Source organism: Phascolarctos cinereus, unplaced genomic scaffold (genome assembly GCF_003287225.1).
Source record: "Phascolarctos cinereus isolate Bilbo 61053 unplaced genomic scaffold, phaCin_HiC Scaffold_726;HRSCAF=1367, whole genome shotgun sequence".
Classification (NCBI taxonomy): domain Eukaryota; kingdom Metazoa; phylum Chordata; class Mammalia; order Diprotodontia; family Phascolarctidae; genus Phascolarctos; species Phascolarctos cinereus.
Genome location: NW_027556098.1, coordinates 310,834,281 through 310,854,695, shown reverse-complemented (window position 1 = coordinate 310,854,695; position 20,415 = coordinate 310,834,281). Strand labels below are relative to the sequence as shown.

General features: G+C 43.2%; 1 protein-coding gene across 1 annotated transcript; it reads left to right on the top strand.

The window, feature by feature from the left end:
• The first annotated feature begins 1,507 nt into the window (after window positions 1–1,507).
• BUD13 (BUD13 spliceosome associated protein) lies at window positions 1,508–19,194 on the top strand. The gene is made up of 10 exons (XM_020989709.2): window positions 1,508–1,695; window positions 4,333–4,423; window positions 6,910–6,994; window positions 7,837–8,556; window positions 10,384–10,631; window positions 15,286–15,388; window positions 15,776–15,914; window positions 16,161–16,345; window positions 16,933–17,014; window positions 18,775–19,194. The coding sequence occupies exons 1-10, from the start codon at window positions 1,553–1,555 to the stop codon at window positions 18,866–18,868; spliced, it is 1,890 nt and encodes a 629-aa protein (XP_020845368.1). The 5' UTR covers window positions 1,508–1,552; the 3' UTR covers window positions 18,869–19,194.
• Window positions 19,195–20,415: the final 1,221 nt, after the last annotated feature.

Sequence of the window (20,415 nt, the reverse complement as noted above, 5' to 3'; positions counted from 1 at the left end):
CAAAGCCCTCGTAACATATTTGCAGTCAATTTAAAACAAGTTCCCATATTAGTCATGTCCAAAAAAGTATGCCTTTTCCTGCAACTTGAATTCATCATCTCTGTCAGGAAATGGGTAGTATGCTTTAGCATCAGTCCTCCAGAATTGTGGTTGGTCATTGCCTTAAATAGTATTCTTGAGTCTTTCAAAGTCACTTTTCTTCATAATATTATGTACACCAGGTTCTGCTCACTTTACTCTGCATCAGTTCACAAAGTCTTCCCAGGTTTTTCAGAAACCATTCCTTTTGTCATTTCTTATGGCGCAATATTCCATACTATTTTTATGTCATAAATTGTTCAACCATTCCTCAATTGATGGGCACCCCCTGGTTTCCATTTCTTTGCCATAACCAAAAGAGCTGCTATAAATATTCTTGCAAATAGAGGTCCTTTTCCTTTTTCTTTGAGCTCTTTGGAGCATAGGTGGTATTGCTGGGTCAAAGGATGTGTGTAGTTTAGTGGCTTTTGGGGGCATAGTCCCAAAGTGCTTGCCAGAAGGCTTCTTGACCAATTCACAGCTCCATCAATGGCAGATTTAGTGTGCAGGCTTTCCCACCGCCTTTCAGAAACTGCTATTGGCACGTTGCCATTGCTATAATTTAATTATCAGTGATTTAGAGGATTTTTCCTGCTGGTTGTTGATAGCTTGGATGTCTGTTCACCTACTTTGACTATTTATCCATTGTAGAATAGCTCTTATTCGTATAAATCCGAATCAATTCCTTCTTCTGCAAGACATCAACACTGATGCTCCTCTGGTAGTCAGACTCATCATGTCTAACTTTACTTTTGAAATCTGCTCTTCTGCTCATGATGAAAAATGCTATCCATCTCCAGAGAGGGAGAACTTATGAAGTCTGAGTGAGGACTGAAGTACACTTTTTTCATTTTATTTATTATTATTATTATTTTTGGCAACATTGTTTTGCATGACTTCACGTGTAAAATGGGTGGATGTTGCTTATCTCCTCAATGGGTGGGGGAGGGGCTGGAGGGAGGGACAGAATTTGGAACTAAAAAAAAAGGAATGTTTTTAAAAAAGATCGAATAGAAGGAGGAAAAATTGCTCCTTCTACCTTTGCCATGGTTGTTTAAGGCATTACTATTTACCTAATCTCACACAGGTTTGCATGGGAGAGACTTCCTTCTTCCAGTCTCAATCAGTGGCCCTGTCCCGCCGATTTAATTTCCCCTACATCTCTCCAGTCAGTTCCCTCACTTCTCTTCCCATTGTCCCGACCCATTACTGGGACCTCTAGACCCCTTCTTCCCCTAACTCCAAATTCAGCGCGGGTCCTTTGCTGAGTCCGTTCGTGGCACCAGTCGCTTCCGTAGAATAAGGACGTGCAGAAGTTGGGCCCCGCCCACAGCCAGAGACCAATCTCCGCCGCCCGGGAGTCCTAGCTCCACCCCCTGAAGGCCTCCTTGGAACGGTTTTTGCGTTACAGGAAATTTGTCCCCTACGCCGTACCGTACCCTGGTTCCGGTTCTGTTCTGCTTCCTCCGCTGCCATGGCGGCTGCCCCACCGCTCTCCAAGGCTGAGTATCTGAAGCGTTACTTGTCTGGGCCCGAGGCAGCCGTCGATGCGGGGTCCGAGGCTAGTCGTAAGCGCCGCAGGAAGCGGCCGAAGCCGACTGGTGCCGGAGGGAAAGGGTGAGCCAAGGGCGTGTGTATGTGTGTGTGGAGTGGGGTGTATGTGCTGTGTGTGGTGTCTGTGTGTTGTCTGTGTGTGTGTCGGTGTGTTATGTGGTGTATGTATGTTGTCTGTGGGTGTGTGTGTATGTATGGTATGTGGAAATGGTGTGTGTGGCGTTTGTGTGGGGTGTGCGTGTGGTATGTGGTGTGTGTAGCGTGTGTATGTGTGTGTGTGTCTGTGTGGTATGTGGCGTGTGTGTGTGTGTGTGTGTGTGTGTGTGTGTGTGTGTGTGTGTGTTTGCCTGCTCCTGCCACTTCCCATCAGTGGCCGGCCCGCACCTCCTTCCGTCCTTGGCTCCGAGCCGTGTCCAGGCGCTGCCCTGTGTTCTCCGCCCGCCTAGCCCGGCTTGGAGACACATCTTCCCTCCCCTCCCTGCTGCCTCCCGCGTGACACTTATAAGAACCTACAGTGTGCCGGGCACTGTGCTAAAGTGCTGGGGACACAAATAATAAGATGAAAGTCGGCGTTAGCTTACAGTCTACGTACGGACAAGATCAATTGGGAGATTCTCAGACAGGAGGCCCTAGAATCGGAAAGGTCTTCTCGCAGAAAACTGAGAGTTGAAAGGAAGCCGGGAGAGCCCCAAAGGCAGGGCCCAGGAAACAGATGAGGAGGGAGGTTACAGACGTGGCCAGAGAAAACGATAAGAGACAGTGGGGTAGTGTAATGTTCTGTTAAAACAACAGGCAGGATTACCATGTATGTATGGGGGTGTGTGTGTAAGGTATAAGAAGACAGGAAAGGGAGAAAGGGTTCAGGTTATGAAGGACTTTGAAAACCCTAGGATTTCATATTTCATCCTGGAGTTGATAGGGAACCATTGGAATTTATGGAGGGGATGGGGAACACATGTGAGGACGCGGTCAGACACTGTGCTAAGTGCTGGGATACAAATAATGAGAAAGATAATCCCTGCCCTCAGGGAATTTACCATTTAAGTAGGAAGGCTGCACACAAAAAGGTGAAAAGAGGGGAGTGTTCCCACTGGCAAAACCAAGCAGCTTTAGGAAGATCACTTTGACAACTAAATGGAGGATGGCCTTGAGTGGGAAGAGTCGTGTGGCGGCAGACCACCAGTAGGCTTTCATCCAGGCATGAGGAGATGAGGGCTTGTACCAGAGTGGCAGCAGTGTCAGAAAGAAGTGGGTATATTTCAAGAGAGGACAGGTGGATAGAGTGCTAGGCTTGAAGTCAGGAAGACTCGTCTTCCTGAGTTTAAATCCAACCTCAGACATTTACTAGCTGTGTGACATTAGGCACGCCCTGTTATCCTCAACAAGCTGGAGAAGGAAATGACAAGCCATTCCACTATCTTTGCCAAGAAAACCCCAGATAGGGTCACAAAGAGTCAGACATCACTGAAATGATGGAACAAATATAAAGGTAGAAACAGCAAGACTTGATAACAGATTGACTGTGGAGGTGGTGAGAAAGAGTGAAGAGTTGGCACCTACACTTTGAGCCTGGGTGACTGGAAGAGTGGTGGTGCCCTCTGTAGAAATTGGAAAGTTACAAGATTCTTCACCACTGCCCTTTTTGCTGTGTCCCCTCCCCATCACAACTGTATTCTCTCCTGTCACTGCAGGCTTTGACTATTTCTGTTTCATTCTAATTCATCAGACTGTTATCTTTTTTCCAGTAGCTTAGCCTCTGGCTTTATGTAGATGGCCCTGTTTCCCACCTTGTCAATTCTCCAATCTTCCTGTTCTCCGTCCTTGTTTACTCCCCTCTGTGTCCTTTTCCTTCCTGGCACCCCATGTGCCCCATTCAAATCAACCTGTCATCTGGGCCATGTCAGTTCCCTCTCTTTTGACTATGTTCCCCTCTTTTAGCTACCAAATTCAGTTCTGTGTCTTCTCCTTTGTACCTACTCACTGACCTGAGCCCTGGTTACATCCCTTTTCTCTCATTTACTCCCAGAGCCTGAGGATTGAACTGGGAATCTTCAACTTGAGGTTTGGAATGAAATGCTTCAGAGCACAAGTTAAAGGGCAAGAGGGGTGTGGGGGTGGGGGAAGAAGAGGACCAAGGGAGCCAATGAAAAACAGGGCAGTAGGATTTGGCCCAGAGGTAGAATTTCAGGCTGGGGAACCCACACTTTTTTTAAAAAATATTTATTTATTTTTAGTTTTCAACATTCACTTTCATAAGCTTTTGAGTTTTAAACTTTCTCTGCCTCCCTCCTTTCCCCCGTCCCCAAGACAGCATACAATCTGATATAGGCTCTACATATACATTCATATTAAACATATTTTCACATTAGTCATATTGTAAAGAATTAGAACCAATGGGAACCGCAAGAAAGAAAAAAACAAGGGAACCCACAGTTTTGAGCTTTGAAGTAGGAGACAACCCACTGGTTGTGTTGGGGATTTCTGTTCCATCCTGTTCCCAGTCTCTTTCAAAGTAACAGTTTTTCTTAAATTCTTCAGTTTTAGAGATGTTGGCTTTGTAGGGAAAGAGCAGACTAAATGGGGCTATTCTCTGTCTCCTCATGCCTCTGTTTATATCTAAGCAGCTATTTGGGTCTCCTAGAATGTTGTTGGTTCTCATCTTGAAAATATTGCTTTTTTTCTGACTGCTTTTTTCTTTAGGATGAGGATTGTGGACGATGATGTGAGCTGGGCAAATATTTCTACTAAATCAGAAAAAGAAGAAGAGGAAGATGAGGGAGATTTACCTGTGGTAAGTTTGGGAGTAATTAGGGCTTAGGAACTTGTGGTTGCCTCAAGCAGATTCCTTTCATCTGGTTGTAAGATCATAGAATTTAGAGCTAGAAAGGACTTTGGAGATTATCTGGTCTAACCTCATTTTATAGATGAGACAACATAGGTTTTGAAAAATTGATCGACTTCCCCGAGGTGAGGCATTAAGTGGTGTGTGTGAATGGAAAAAGGTGGGAGCAGAGAAGGAATGGTACTTTGCTTAAAACTGTAACAAAATCGTAATTAATAATTGTGATATACTCATTTCATTGTTTGTAGAGCATCATCCTCTTAATAATGAGGAAGCCATCACAGAGAAGGAGTGACTTTCCAAGTATGTGTTTTTGCCCAGCCAAAATTGTATTTAGTGTTAGGCTGAGGCATGTTTGTAATTCTCCACTGAAAAATGTAAGAAATACAACCTGCGTAACTGAACTCTAAAGAACTTTTTGCTCTATATAGCTTGGTGCCTTTGTTCATTCATTCATTCATCAAGCAAGCAGACATTTATTAAAGGCCTCCTATGTGCCAGGTACCAGGCTAAGTGTTGGGGATACAGAGACATAAAGGAAACAGTCCCTGCCTTTAAAGAACTTAAGTATTCTCACTGGGACCTGAGGCAGTTGGGGGGGGAAAGGAGGGAGAGTATGTTTGGGAGTAACAAGCAACATGAACACAGATAAGTAGATGCAAAATAGAAACATAGTAAATATAAATAATTTCCGTTGGAAATAGCATTAACAATTGGGTAAATATAAATAATTTCTAGTGGGAATAGCATTAACAATTGGGAGGATCCCCATAAGTCTCTTCTAGAAGGTGTCACTTGAACTAAAGCTTGAAGGATGTTGGGGATTTGAGCAGGTAGAGATGAGGAGGGAGTATGTTCTGGGTGGGAGGGACAGCTCGTGCGAAGGCATGAGATTAGGAGATGTAATGCCATCGATGGGGATAGTGAATAAGTCTGTTTGGCTGGGATGTAGGGTGAATGAGGGAGTGATGTGAACAACAAAGCTGGGTGATAAAGGGCTTTCAGTGCCAAACAGGGGAGTTTGTATTTTATCTTAGGGGCAATAAGGAGCCGCTAGAGTTTCCTGAACAGAGGAGAAACATGGTTAGATCTTTTTAGGAATTTCACGTTGGTGGATCCACTAGCCAGCGCTGTTCCTTGCTCAGAGCCGGTATTCAGCAGATGTCTGTTGCATTGAATTGAAATGTAGCTAGGTCTGGGATTTGAATAATAGCTTGGAGCTTGGTAGTTCACGGTATGTATCTTAGAGGTGGAAGGGTCTGTGGAGGCCACCTAGTCCCAAGTTATACCTAAACCAAAGTGGCCATCTGACCTCTTCCTTTTAAAAAATTTTTTTTTATGAATATTTTTCCCAGTTATGTGTAAAAACAATTTTTAGTTGTCATTTTTTTAAATGAAGGCTATATGCTGGGCAGGGTTTGGTCTACTTTCCTATGCTTTAACTAGCAGTGACAGTTGACCCACACGTACAAAAATATTCATAGCAGCTCTTTTTGTGGTGGCAAAGAATTGGAAATTGAGAGGATGCCCATCAATTGGGGAATGGCTGAGCCAGTTGTGGTATATGAATGTAATGGTATACTATTGTGCTATAAGAAATGATGAACAGGCTGACTTCAGAAAAACCTGGAAAGACTTGTATGGTCTGATGCTGAGTGAAGTGAGCAGAACCAAGAGGACTTTGTACACAATTAACAGCCACATTATGCAATGACTAAGAATGTTAAACTGAACCCTTCTCAGCATTATGAGGATCTAAGACATCTCCAGAGGCCTCGGGATGGAAAATGCTGTCCACATCCAAAGAAAGAACTATGGAAGTCGAATCGCTGTCACTTATTTTTACCTTCTGTTGAGTTTTGTTTCATCTTTCTGATGGTTCCTCCTATTGGTTTTAATTTTTACTTACAACTTCACTAATGTGAAAATATGTTTAATGGGTATGTAAAGGTAAAGCCTATGTCAGATTGTGCGCCGTCTTGGGGAGGGTGGAGGGGGGGAAGGGAGAAAAATTTTCAACTCAAAAGCATATGGAAAAAAAAATTAAAAAAATAAAACTTAAAAAAAAAACTAGTAGTGACAATTAAGAGGGCCATCATGCTGGGTAGAAAAGGAAAAACCAAAATATACTCTTCTTTTAGCTCAGAAATAGATGATGTGGAACTTGACAGGTTGTTAAAAAAGACTTGTGTTGGAACAAATTGCCTTTTTTTTTTTGGCACTTCATTAGGCAGTGGAGGGTTTGTAATTAAACTAGGGCAATGACAAATTGTTTATGGAACCAGAGGGAACAGTAAATCCTGAAGAGAGAAGACTTTCCTACAACTATGTGTATTAGAGGTGGGGATGGATGTTCCTTGCTTTAATCTTTCTGTGTCACTTTTGACTCTGTAGTGGGATCTTCTAGGCTATTCAAGTCTGCCATATTTTTCTAGGTGGCTGAATTCGTTGATGAACGCCCAGAAGAAGTGAAGCAAATGGAGGCATTCCGGGCCAGTAACAAGTGGAAGCTCTTAGGAGGTGAGTGCCAAGTCACGGGACAGATCTAAAGGTCTAAACTGTGTGAGAGGCAGCCTCATTCTTCTGGGTAGGGGGTGGGGTAGAGGAGAAATGGTGAACAGTATATTTCTGTGTGCTGTTCTGGGAAGCCCAAGTGCAGCTGCTTCTGGGTCTTCTTGAGGAGATGGTGGAGAACAAATCTTCAGAAAGCAACTGATGCTTCTAGGTTTCACTTGGTATCTTGGATATCTGTTTTGAGGTTTCTGATGGGTGGAGTCTAAAATGAATTTATTCACTAGGGCAAAGGGCTGTGCAGTATATATCATGTATTAACTATGGCATAACTCAGTGGATGGTAAAAAGAAGAGGCGTTGCTGAGCAGAGCCATTGAAACACCTTAGCTGTCCTGTACCCGGTCCATCCCACCTAGCTCAGGCCACACCTCTGCAAGTTGGACCATCTCAAACTCCTCCCTTTGCCGGGGCTTTTCTTGACTAAAGAGAAGACATGATGTGAGCTCAGTAGTTAACCAGCCTTTTTCTCCTGTGAAACTGTAGATTTGATCCAGTCTTATTAGTTCAGTTTTCCCTCCAAAGGACAGCTAAGGATTATCTGCACCAAACCTCAAAATGAGCTCCTGACTCAGCGCTCTTTGTGTGCACAGAGATTTTGTTATTGTCCTTGAGAACATTTTCAGCTTACTTTTGCCATGCTGGGTGTTAGTTCACTATCCTTGAGCAATACAATTATATTGATCCTTCAGATTTTCTGGACAGTTTTGAGATAACTACTTCTGGGGAGCTCTAGCTAGTGTTTTGGAGCTCAGCAGTCTGTGTAGTGCTAACTTTATGCTTTATGTTTAGAACAAAAGCAAGACCTATCCCCACCCAGGAGGGCTCGTCACAACTCTTCAGACTCCTCACCTCCCAGGAGGACTCGTCACGACTCCCTGGATTCCTTGCCTGCAGAGAGGGCCCTTCATGACTCCCCAGACCCCTCACCTCTCAGAAAGGCCCGTCACAACTCCCCAGATTCCTCACCTCCCAGGAGGGTCCGTCATGACTCCCTAGACTCTACATCACCTAGGAGGACCCGTCACGACTCCCCAGACTCCACACCACCCAGGAGGACCCGTCACGACTCCCCAGACTCCTCACCACCCAGGAGGACCCGTCACAACTCCCCAGACTCCTCACCACCCGGGAGGACCCGTCACGACTCCCTGGACTCCTCACCTCCCAGGAGGACCCGTCACGACTCCCCGGACTCCTCACCTCCCAGGAGGACCCGTCACGACTCCCCGGACTCCTCACCACCCAGGAGGACCCGTCACGACTCCCCGGACTCCTCACTACCCAGAAGGACCCGTCATGACTCCCCGGACTCCTCACCTCCCAGGAGGACCCGTCATGACTCCCCAGATTTAGCTCCTGAGGTTTGTCATTCACTGTCTAGTAAAGCCCCTGCCAAATCCTCTCTTAGTCTGAAGGAGAAGAACAGTAGACATGGGAATGAATCTTCTCACCATAAAAATAGATCATCTTCCTCTCCTGGTTCAGGGAAACAGCTGCATGACTCCAGAGGTGAGTACCTCCTGTTCCAAACTTTCTCCTGGGCTTTTTGTTTATTTGGTCAGTCAACAACATTTATTAAGCTACCCCTTGAGCTGAACAATGGGGAAACCAAAACACAGACCTTGCCCTCAAGGAGCTCACTTTTTAATGGGGAGATAAAGGGGAGGTGCTAGTAAGGGGGTGGGGAGGGGCTAGCTGCTAGGAAGGACCTTTTGTAGCAGGTGGTTTTTAAGCTGAGTCTTGAAGGGAGCCAGGAGGTAGAAATGAAGAGAGAGTATTCCAGATGTGGGGAGGTGACCATAGTAAGTGAGAAGTACAGACTCAGGAGATAGACAGTTCTTTTGGAAAGTAACAAGAATGCCTGGGCTGTTGGGTAGTAGAACACATCAAGGGGGGTATAGTGTAAGTAAGTAAATAAGGAAGAAGACTGGAAAGATAGGGGAGTTGGGTTGTAAAAAGCTTTAAAAGCCACATAGGGTATTTTATATTTGATTTTAGAGGTAATAGGGAACTGCTGTAGTTTATTGAGTAGTTGGGGGTATGTGTGACATGGTCAGATCTGTGTTTTGGGAAGATGACTCTGGGAACTGAGTGGAAGATTGACTTGAATGGCGAAAGACTTGAAGTAGTGAAACTAACCAGAAGGCTGCTGCAGTCGTTAAGTGGAAAGTCAGGAGGGTCTACACTAGGGCAGTGCTAGTGTCAGAGGAGAGAAGGGGACATATGCATGCAATGTCATGGAAATAGAAATGACAAGGCTTAACAATGGATTGGATTATATGGGGTTAGTGTGAGTGAGTACTGGAAGATGGTGCTGAGATTACCCATTTGGGTGAATGGGAGGACGGTGGTGGCCTGGACGATAGTAGGGATGTTAGCAAGTGGTGTATGTTGGGGGGTGGTAAAAATAATGAGTTCTGTTTTGGATACATTGAATTTGAGATGGCTATGGGACACCCACTTTGAATGTCCAGTAGGCAGTTGGTGATGTAAGACTGAAGAGGTCAGGAGACCTTTAGGAAAGGTGTCAATCGCCTAGAAAGGTGAGTATTTCAGGATTCAGATTGTCTTCTGTCTCCCTGAAATGTGGCTCCTCTAGATCACTTCTCTACCTACTTAAAAAAAGATATAGCCAGTGGAGAAATCTTTGGGGGGGGGTAGTAACTTGTTTAATACTAATGTCTTTGAGGACAAGGACTTTATTCATTGCCTTAAGAGTCCATAATCTTTAGTAGTGAGATTTGAACTAAAGAATATTAGTTCCCAGAATCAATACCCTGGGAAACTTATTGTGCATTCCATCTTCTTCAGTGGCATCTGTGGCAAAGGAGTGAGATTTAATACTGTGCAATGAAACTGCTCCTTCTTTCCCCATGCCTAGATACTGGTTTCAACCTCTGACTTAAAGTGCTTTGAACTGTTTTGGTTCCTTGGTACTGGGAACCTCAAAGCCATTTTCTAGGAATCCATAACATTCATACTACCTTCGGGAAATGGGTTAGGGTTCTTTTCTCCATTCTACTAATGGGAAAAACTCTGACCTGACTAGGGGACCTTGGCATCTAACACAGCTGTCATAGATTTAGAAACATACATCGCAGTCATGACTCGCAGTCTTCCAGTTGTCTTGGAAACACTCATCTCTTTTTTTCCTTCACGTTTTGTGTGGTTTGGGCATCACATCAGTTACAGGTCCTCTGCAGAAAATGGAATGTCATTCAGTCAAATGTTCCTAGAGAAGGAGTTTTAACTGATCGGAAAGCACAATCCAGTGGAAGAAAAATTTATTTCTGAATTATTCTGAAGTGTTTAAACTTTTTCTCCCTTAATTTCTAGACTCTTCTCCGAGCCACGAGAAATTTCAGACAAACCCCACAACCAAGAAACACCAGAGACCTGATACAGATTCTTCTCTTCCTGGGAAGAGCAACCAGCAGGCTTCTGATTCAGACCTGTCTCCTCCACGGAACAAGCAGAAACGAGACTCTGATTCAGACCTCTCCCCACCAAGAAGGAAGCAGAAAACCAGGGCTTCTGATTCAGACCTCTCTCCGCCCCGAAGGGGTCAGCCTGCTGGAGCAAAGGTGGGTGTTCCAAGAGTTTAGTCACCCTCCTCCATGCAGAGTGCCTCGTCTAGGCCACTTAGATGTCAACTAAAAAAAATGTGCCAATAGAGAAAGCCCTTGAAGGTGTAGTAACTAAGACTAGATTGTTAACTTCTTGAGGACAAGGCCCTTTTAGTTAGTTAGCCCCATGCCTCTCTCAGCACCCAGCACTATGTATTTCACGGTGTAGATGTGTCAATAAATGTTTGTTTTTTTGCTATCTGAATGAATGAAGAATTCTTAAGACAGGAAGGATCTTTAGAGGTCATTCTATAAGCCTTGCCATTAGGCACTCATTTTAACCCAGTCCAGAAAGGTGAGCTTGTATATATCCAATTGTACCAAGTATCTTCTGCATTTATTACCTCTTAGATCTGTCATCCCTAATTTTAGGAAGCCCAAAAAGCTGCTTTTTCTCCCGTCTTGACCAAAGTACTGTGGTTAGTTGCTGACTTACAGAATTTAGTTTCCAGAGCCTGAAGACTGATGCCTAACATGAAGGAGCTTTGGAAAACCTAGCTTCTGTTAATTCCAGAAGCTCAGGGGCTCTCCAGCTCAGACAGGGCCTTGGTGTGCTAAAGAGCCAGACAGAACCTGTGTAGTTATGATAAAATAAGATTATAGTAAAGGAGTTTTACTCCAAAGAATTCAGTGACATTCAACAAGCATTTATTAAATGACTACTATGTGCCAAGCATATATGTGCCCACTTATTTGCCAGGTGCTGGAGAAAGAAAGACAAAAATGGAAATTGTCCCTGCTTTCCAGGTACTAGGGGGAAGCAACAAGCACACTGAAATCCATGTAGATGCTCCCTCAGGCTTCCTGCACGCTCCCAATTCCTCAGCCTCCTTAGTTAGGTTCCATGACTTATTTCATCACTCCACCTGAGGCAGTACTCAAAAGTGTTCCACTTCCCTAATTAGAAACAATAGCAGTCTCTTATCTGGCCACAATCTCCTGTCATTTCATCTTGCCACATGTAACCTTCCTCCTGTGTCTGTTATTCACTTTATTGAGACCTTCATTCCTTTCACACCTTGCTACTGTCTTAGACCATTACCTTTGTTCTGACTTCATTTTCCTACCTCTCCATTCTCAACACTGGTAGTTAATCACTTCAACTCTAACCTGTCCTGTGCTCCTGAGTCTTGCCCTCTTTTGCCCTCTTGCCCTCTTTGTCTTATGGATGCACTTCTCTTTCGAGACCTTAGCACTGGGTTACTACCACCATCCACTTCCTCTGTTCCTCCTTGTGAGCTGTTTCATGAAGCTGGAGGAAGTCTGACACTCATAATGACTGGGTACATTTTAAATTCCAGTTATCCAAGTTCAACTGAGACCCTGCTGCAGTAAGGAAGTCCTAGTATTCTTTCCCAACAGATTCTTTAGCTGATTCCCCACAAAAACTATTCCACACCTTCTCTTCCCTTCTTGAGCTTGCTAGACCTCATTCTTCTCTCCATTGAGGACTTTGCCTCTTACTTTACTGAAAAACTTGAGACCATTTGATGTGAGTCCCCTCTTCTCCCATTTTTTCATCTCAAAAGTACTTAACATCATCTGCCACTTTTGTCCAGTCTCTGATGAAGAGCTAGCTTTTCTGGCCAGAGCAAGTGCATGTATGCATTTGTTTTCTTCTCCAGCAGATTGCATCCTTAATCATCTCCCTTCTCTCTTGAGGGTTCCATTTTATCACCTGATTCCTTGTCCACTGCCTTCAAACTTGCCCATTTGCCTCTATCCTTAAACCTAGACCCAGCCATCCCTTCAAGCTATTATCTTATGTTTTTCTTCCCTTTCTCAACCAAACTCTTTGAAAAAACTATCTATCCCCAACTGCCCACTTCTCTCACTCACTTCTCAACCCTTTGCAGTCTGGCTTCTGACCCAGTCATTCAACTGAAACTACTCCTTCTAAAGTTACCAATGATTTCTTAATGACCATATGTGATAGTTTTTTTCTTAGTCCTCACCCTTCATGATCTCTCTGCTGTATTTGATTCTGCTGACCACCTTTTCCTCCTGTATATCCTCTTCTTTCTGGTTTTTCAGGACACTACTCTTTCCTAGTTTGTCCCCTATCTGTCAGCCCATTCCTTTTGAGTATCTTTTGCTATCTTGTCATCTGTATCACTCCCCCTGTCTTTGAGTGTTCCTCAAGGTTCTTTCTTAGGCCCTCTGCTCCTTCTACATTCCCTTGGTAACTTCATCAGCTCCCATGGGTTTAATTATCATCTCTAGGAAACTGACTCCCAAATATGTATATCCAGCCACCATCTCTTCCTTGAGTTTCAGTCCTATAACTAAGCACCTACTGGATATTTCAAACAGGATATCCTGGAGACATCTTAAATTAAACGTGTCTAAAGTGAAATTCATTAACTTTCCCTCTATACCCTTACCTCTGCCAAATTTTCCCATTCTGCCAGTGACACCACCCTCCTTCCAGTCTCCAACGTAACTCAGCTTCTCATTTTTCTTCCCTCACATATGCAGTCAGTGGCTACATCTTGTTATTCCTGCCTTCACATATATCTACCCTCTTTTCTTTACTCACACAACTACCATCTTAGTTTAGGTCTTCATCATCTCTCACCTAGATTATCACAATAGCCTTCTAATTGACTTCTACCTCAAGTGTCTCCCCACTCTAGTCCATCCTAATGTTGCCAAAGTAATGTTTCTTAAATTAGGGATCTGACCATTCAACTCCCTTAGTTATGAGGCAGCTAGGTGGGGCAGTGGATAGAGGACTGGCTTCTGGAGTCAGGAATACCTGAATTCAAATCTAGCCTCAGACATTATTAACTGTTGTGATTCTGGGCAAGTCATTTAACTCTGCCTTAGTTTCCCCAGCTGTAAACTGGAGATAATATTACCTGCCTCTCAGAGTTGTTGTCAGGTTCAAGTGAAAGAGGAAAGTGCTTAGCACAATGCCTAGCACATGGTAGGTGCTTAATAAATGTTTGATTCCTTAATCACTCCAGTGGCTTCCTTTTGCCTCTAAGATAAAATATAAAATTCCCTTTTAGCTTTTAAAGCCCTTCACGACTTGATCCCAGCCCATCTTTCCAGCCTCGTCCTATAGTACTCGTCCTTCCACACTCTGTGTTCCAGACAAACTTCTCTCTGTTGCTCAGCGATGAGATTCCAGCTCCCTGCTCCATGCCTTTGCACTGTCTGTCCCGTGTACCTGGAATGCACTCGTCCTTGCCTCTGCCTGAGAGTATCCCTCTCTTCCCTTAAGATGCAGCTGAAGAACCATCTTCTGTGTGAAATCTTTCGTGATTCCGCCAACTGCTAGTGCCCTCCTTCCCAAACTACCTTGCTTTCAACTACTTTTATATAGTTGTATTTATTGACTTTATATTTGAGCTGTGTTTATTTTTATGTGTATTTGTCACTTCTAATAGAATGTAAATTCATTGCAAGTAGGGGTGGTTTCATTCTTTGCATTCGTAACCCTGGCTCCTAGCACAGTAACTAGCACGTAATAGGGGCTTAATAAATGCTTGTTGGTTGATTGATGAGTAAATGCAAAGTATATACAAAGTAATTTTGGGGTGGGGAGAGTTGGGTAAGGGCTAATAAGAATTTATTAAACTTCGTTTAAAAAGAATAAAATCTGACAGATTTTAACATGACCCAGGGGTGTATGCTATTTCTTTCTGGAGAATTTTATTGTCCTCTAGGAATTGATATGGCTCTGTACTTTGTTTTGATTAATTTTTAGGGCTTTTTCCCCCCTGCATTTAACAAATACATAGTAGAATGAAAAAGAGGATTGTCCGTAAGACTGCAGGTCTCTATTATGTACAGCTTGCTTTTTCTTTTAAGTATATAATACGATCAGCTTGGAGCTTTTTTTTTTTAGTAGCTGGCTACATAGATCAAGAAACTCAAACCATTTATTTGAATGAATGAAGTAAAGCATTTCTTTTGATCAAATCACTGAAATTTCATCTATCTCTCTGTTCCTTGCTAACTCTTGAAGCAGTCAATATTGTGCAATATTGTTCAGTAGTATGCTACTGAAAGGCATCAGCAGTTACCTTACATTTGATTTTCGGGTCAGTTTACCATCTTGGAACAATGGCTGATAAAAGTTTTTAAATGGCCACATCATTTGTGACTGTATTGTCTACAGTTCACAGAACCATGAATATTGGGGTTTATTGTTGTAAGTGGAGTATTGTAGAGCAGTGTAAAGACTTTTTTAGTTCATGCTACAGGTTTCTGACCAGCTTCATAAAAGTGAACTTAAGTCCCTTCTCCAGATAATAAGTTTACTACTTGGTAAGTGAGAACTACTGCTGTTTAGTACTGCCTTACCTAGTATCTTAGTTTAAGATTCTTTCTCCTCATAAAACTGGCAAAATCATTACTTCTTCACAAAAGCTCTCCTTTTGGATTTTGTTGTCATCCTCTTTTCTTACTTTGCTTATCCTGTGGTCTATATTGAGGGTATAAAATGAAAGTTAACACATTCCTTTCCCAGAGCATTTGCTCCGTAGTCGTTGTGGATAATCTAGTTAAACTACAACTATTAGTGTTTGAGTCCCTCTGGTATGTACCTGTTGGGGAGGTATGCTGTCTCATTCATTTGTGGTACCCCCTTTCAATTGCACAGGCCACGCAGATGTTTTCTGGGGCCAAAACTGGGTTGGTGTCTGATGTAAGGAGAGAGCAGCAGGAGCTCAGGAGGCAGGACCAAGAAACCAAACATTTGGAAGGTAAAAACTTGGAGACCAGTAGGCTAATCCAAGCTCATGAAGCTTCTTAGTCATCTTTTGGTCTGTTAACTGATGTAGGATTTAAGCTCTGGTTTTTATTACATTATTTGAACCATTCTTTGGGTCCAAGTGATTTTTTCCTTCTTTTCTGTGATATAATTTCTTAGGTCTGTAGCTGACAAAGATCTGTAGCTTGGGTGGTAGTCTGTGGTCCAGCTATAAAGTTATTTCCTCTCTAGCTTCAGGGCCCTGAGCTGTTACTTTTCCCTTTTAAACTTAGGACACTTTTCCTCTCTTCACAATTCTGCAAGAAGTTTTGATTTTGATACTTGTTTACATTAAAAAGGAAAAAAAGGACCCTGAAATTGTTCTTTGCATCTCTTTTAGCTGAATTCCAAAATGCTGAAACCGTTTTTCGAGATAAGTCTGGCCGCAAGAGGGACCTGAAGCTAGAACGATTAGAGCAACGGCGAAAAGAAGAGGAGGAGTCAGAGAAAAATGAGCAGTATGCTCAGTGGGGAAAAGGGTAAGAGAAGCACTAAAGGTATTTAAGCTTTGGGTTACACTGTAGAGATTGGGTAGAGCCAGTTTTACTACTCTGCTGACAGGTGTAGCAGCTCCATCTCCTATCTTCAAGGATATTGGGAACAAGATAGCATTTTGAATTTCATTGGCTGTTAGAGGAAATGCTCCAAGTAGGGTAGGGTATTTCTATCCTTATTTAGGATCAGGAATTGTAGACAGTTTTCCAAAGGGTCTTCTCTTTATTCAGCCTTGCCCAGAGCCGGCAGCAGCAACAAAATGTGGAGGATGCAATAAAGGAAATGCAGAAGCCATTGGCCCGCTACATCAATGATGAGGACCTGGATCAGATGCTCAGAGAGCAGGAGAGAGAGGGTGACCCCATGGCCAACTTCATTAAGAAGAGTAAGGCCAAAGAGAACAAAGACAAGAAAGGTGAGGCTTCCAAAGGCATGGAGGGGAGAGAGTAGAGAACAGACTATGTGATAAGAATCATTTCAGAGTGGCGGGAGGCCAAGACTGTCAGTGGTATGTCCTCATTCTTAAAGGTCGGCTACAGACCTAAGTATTGATTGATTACTGATGATGGTTTTGCACTCACAGAGGTGGCATGACTTCAAGTTATCTCCTTTGATATGTTTGGTCTCTAGCCCAGGAGGTCTCAATATATGGGTTCCATTAGACACAGATTCCTGCACAGAAATGTTTTCTTTGTAGGAAAGGCTGCATGGTATCATGGAAGGGGCTCTGGGAGCTTGGAGTCAGACCTGAGTTTGAATTCTAGCCCTAGAACACAGTAGCTACATAACCCTGGGCATAGCCTTGCTGAGCTTCAGTATTATGAAACTTGCACTACTTACCTATCTCACAGAGCTGAGGAAAGTCTAAGGAAAAAGGCTGAGGAAAGGCTTCTTAAACCTTAAAGTATTTTATAAATGAGGTGTTTTTCTTCACTGTTGGTAACAGTTTTGGCAGTTGGAATGAAATTGTGACTGAGTTTTCTCTCTTTTTTTTTCCTTTAGAAAAGCCTCGTTACAATGGCCCTGCGCCTCCCCTTAACAGATTCAACATCTGGCCTGGGTATCGCTGGGATGGTGTAGACAGGTAGACCTATGTGCTGGTTGTTCATTGTCCACTAGTCGTTGTCTGTGTTTTTCCTGCTACTTAGCTCAAGGTGACCTTAGCTTAACTGGAGATTCTGTAGCATAATGGATAGAGCTGGCCTTGAAGCCTGAAAGACTTGGGTTCGAGGCTGGTTCATTTCAGATACATACTAGTTGTGTGACCCTGAGCGAGTCACTTAAATGAACCGTTCAGGGCTCTAGACAACTGTCAAGACTATAAGTTGCAGAGAAGATGCCAACCTGCACTGGTAGAGAGAGTTTCCTCATCTGGAAATTTTCTACATCTGTGAAATCACAGGTCCTATCCTTATGTGTTATCTTTTAGTATACCCTGTGTCATACTCCATTCCAGCTACACATTTATATCCCAAGTGCTTAGCACATAGAGCTGAAAAAATTCTATTTCTCCCCCCCTCTTTCTATCTCCCCTCCCTTCTTTCCTTTTTCTTTCCTTTCCCTTCCTATCTTCCTTCCAACAATTATCATCCCCTACTTTTTTTTTTCTAGGCAATTGAGGTGAAGTGACTTGCCCAGGGTCACACAGCTAGTAAGTGTCAAGTGTTTGGTCTGAGGCTGGATTTGAACTTAGGTCCTCCTGACTTCAGGGCTGGTGCTCTATCCACTGCGCCACTTAGCTGCCCCCATTCCCTACTCTTGGAATACATCCTTCTTTCTTCTTCTAAACACTCTTGTTCTGTGCTGAAGCACGAAGATAACTACGTATCTCATGCCTTTTGTATCTGATGCTCATCTGTAATGCTTTCTGGCCACTTTTCCTGACACTGGCCAAAGATTTGGGAAGAGCCTCTTTTAGTCATAGCCACCCTGGTCTTTTTATTCTCTTCATTCTTTCTTGGCAGTGAGTGACATTTTGCTTAGTCACCAGTTTAAAGGTTAAGCAATGACTTTATTACAGGTATGGGAAGAGAAATTTTAGAGCACAAAATACAGAGATAGACAAATGACAGATATACAGTGTGGCCTCGGGGTTTGTTCTCCCCCTGCCTTTAGCTATCCTGGCTTCTTAGCTCTTCCTGCTCCTAGGACAGTGACAGTTACTTCTCTTTGCTCCATTAGACACTAAGGAAGAAAGACCTTTTCTGGGTGATTCTGGAGGCCTAGTCCTTGAGTTTAGGCCCCCTTATAACTTGAGCTACTTGTTCTTTTCCTGTTAGCTCTCAAGCTCAGAAATCTCCCCACATTAGCTCTCCATTGGTGGCCAGCTCCTCTTAACTTTCCCGGTAGATTCCTTACTGTTCCTGGCTTTCACTTGTTCCCAGTTCTCTTATACTTACTTTTCTCTGGTTATTCATACTTCTTCCTTTCTGTTTCCTGTTAACTTCAGGCCCATCATGATTAGACATTACAAAGTCCCTTTGTTACCATAGGTCATACATGTGACACAGGAAAAGAGGGTGCACTGAATATACTCGTGATTGGAATAGAGAGATGCAGTCATTACAGGCTCACCCACCTATAGATTTCTTTTATCAGCCTTATTTTGTTTTAGTCACTCCAGCTTTTCCACATGACATGTCTTTATAGGTTTCTGTGCAATGATTGAATCATGTCTTTTCTAAAATGTGTGCTTTATGTATCTGTTCTATATTTTCCCCTTAAATTATAAGGTCCTTTAAGGAGTCAATATCTATCTTTTCCTTTCTGTGGGTTTCCCCCTAGAATGGCCTGTACAGGTACCTGCACAACTGATAATTACTGTGATATCTCTTTTACTTTCAGGTCCAATGGCTTTGAGGAGAAGCGTTTTGCCCGACTTGCCAGCAAGAAAGCTGTTGATGAACTTGCCTATAAATGGAGCGTTGAGGATATGTAGCTCTTGTAGCTAAGCAATGGCTGTAGGTTCTGATGGTGGGAAAAGGACAGATAAGACAGCCAGGCAAGGCCAAGGCTAACAGTTTACACAGACCAACCATGGTTGCCACCAGTGACCCTGGGAGAGAGCTTAGGCTTTGACATCTGGTTGTTGGGGGGCACCGTGACCCAGGGAAATGTCCGTATTCAGTCATTCACACAGCTGCTTCTACTGTCTTTTAAGTGACACATGCACCACTGAGGGTGATACAAAGGCCCCAGAATTCATTCTTGATTGGGCTTTTTCTTTTTTTTTTCTAACAAATATACATCTATTTTTGTAACTATTTTCTTTTTGTGTTCTGTTTTCTGAAGAATTCTAAAACAACTGGTTCTCCTTCTAGTGGGCCCTGTTGGGGGGGGGGTCATGTTTCATGTATCTAGAGCATAGGTGGCAGGGGCTTTCTCAGGGTTAAGTGAGGGTTAGAGGTGGTTCGAGAAGCAGGGATCAGCTTGGATGGTTTTGGTGCACTGCTCGCTTCTCATCCTCCTGGAGAATGACTGTCTGGCCATTGTGCAGCCATTTGGAGCAGAACTTGACTTTGAGTCAGTTCCTGCATTTGTGAGAATAAGGAACTCTTATTCTTCACTTGAAACATGTTAGATGGAATCCCTGCCAAACTAGGGCTCATCCTCCCCATTCTCTTCTTAACTCTGGCCAAGAATTGTCAAGGAGAAGCATAGGCTCAGAGCTGATAGGTAAGAGGGGGGGAGACTGGTTGATTCTTGCTTGGGAAACATTCTGGAAAAGGGTCTGAATTATCCAGAGCATAATGTTTCTTAAACCTTAGAATTTTTTTCGCTAAGGTGTTTGTGAAAATATAGATAACACTTTTGAGAAAAGTTTGGTCATTTTTTAAGCTGTTCTGTGTGCCAGTCCCTTTGCTTGAGTAGCAGGTGGCGGTAGGTCTAGTCACTGCCATATTCACTCGCTTTCTCTTCACAGCTGAGTTTTGTTTGATCAGGAATCTCTGGTTTCATATTTACTTTTTTTTTTTTTAGGACCCTTCACTATTTACCTTGCCAGGAAATACTTAATGATTGCTTTACTGGCATATGTCAAAACATACCACTAATTGGGATGAGAAGAGGAGATAATATTTGTTTTTGCAGGGACTGGCCCGGAGGGGAAACAGATACACTGCTCTGTTCCTGTTGATTTATGTGCTTAATTCATATTATTTTAAATTTATAAGCTTTTCCGTTTCTCTGCCCATAAGTGTTTGGGGACACCAGAGACTTGGGGGAATGATACTTCTGGGACTGGCCTGTTAATAATTGGCTGTATGATTTTGTGACTTGGAACTGGAATGCACTGTTATTTACCTTGCAGGACTAGGGGAGGCATGGTCTAGGGTCTTTCAGAATAGTAGGAATGAGTGTCTTCTGGAGATGTCCTTTTCCTTCTTCTATCCTCAGTTTAATTAGTTCCTGTTAGGTACTCATAAAGTTACATAATGACCCAGACTTTGGTGGTAGATTACCCAAGACACCTTAGATCCAAGGAGA

Excerpts from the sequence above, each read along its gene's own strand:
- BUD13 (XM_020989709.2), top strand. The coding sequence starts at position 1,553 with ATGGCGGCTGCCCCACCGCTCTCCAAGGCTGAGTATCTGAAGCGTTAC. Across the intron at positions 16,346-16,932 it reads AGAGAACAAAGACAAGAAAG|AAAAGCCTCGTTACAATGGC; the intron begins GTGAGGCTTCCA and ends TTTTTCCTTTAG. Across the intron at positions 17,015-18,774 it reads CGCTGGGATGGTGTAGACAG|GTCCAATGGCTTTGAGGAGA; the intron begins GTAGACCTATGT and ends TTTTACTTTCAG.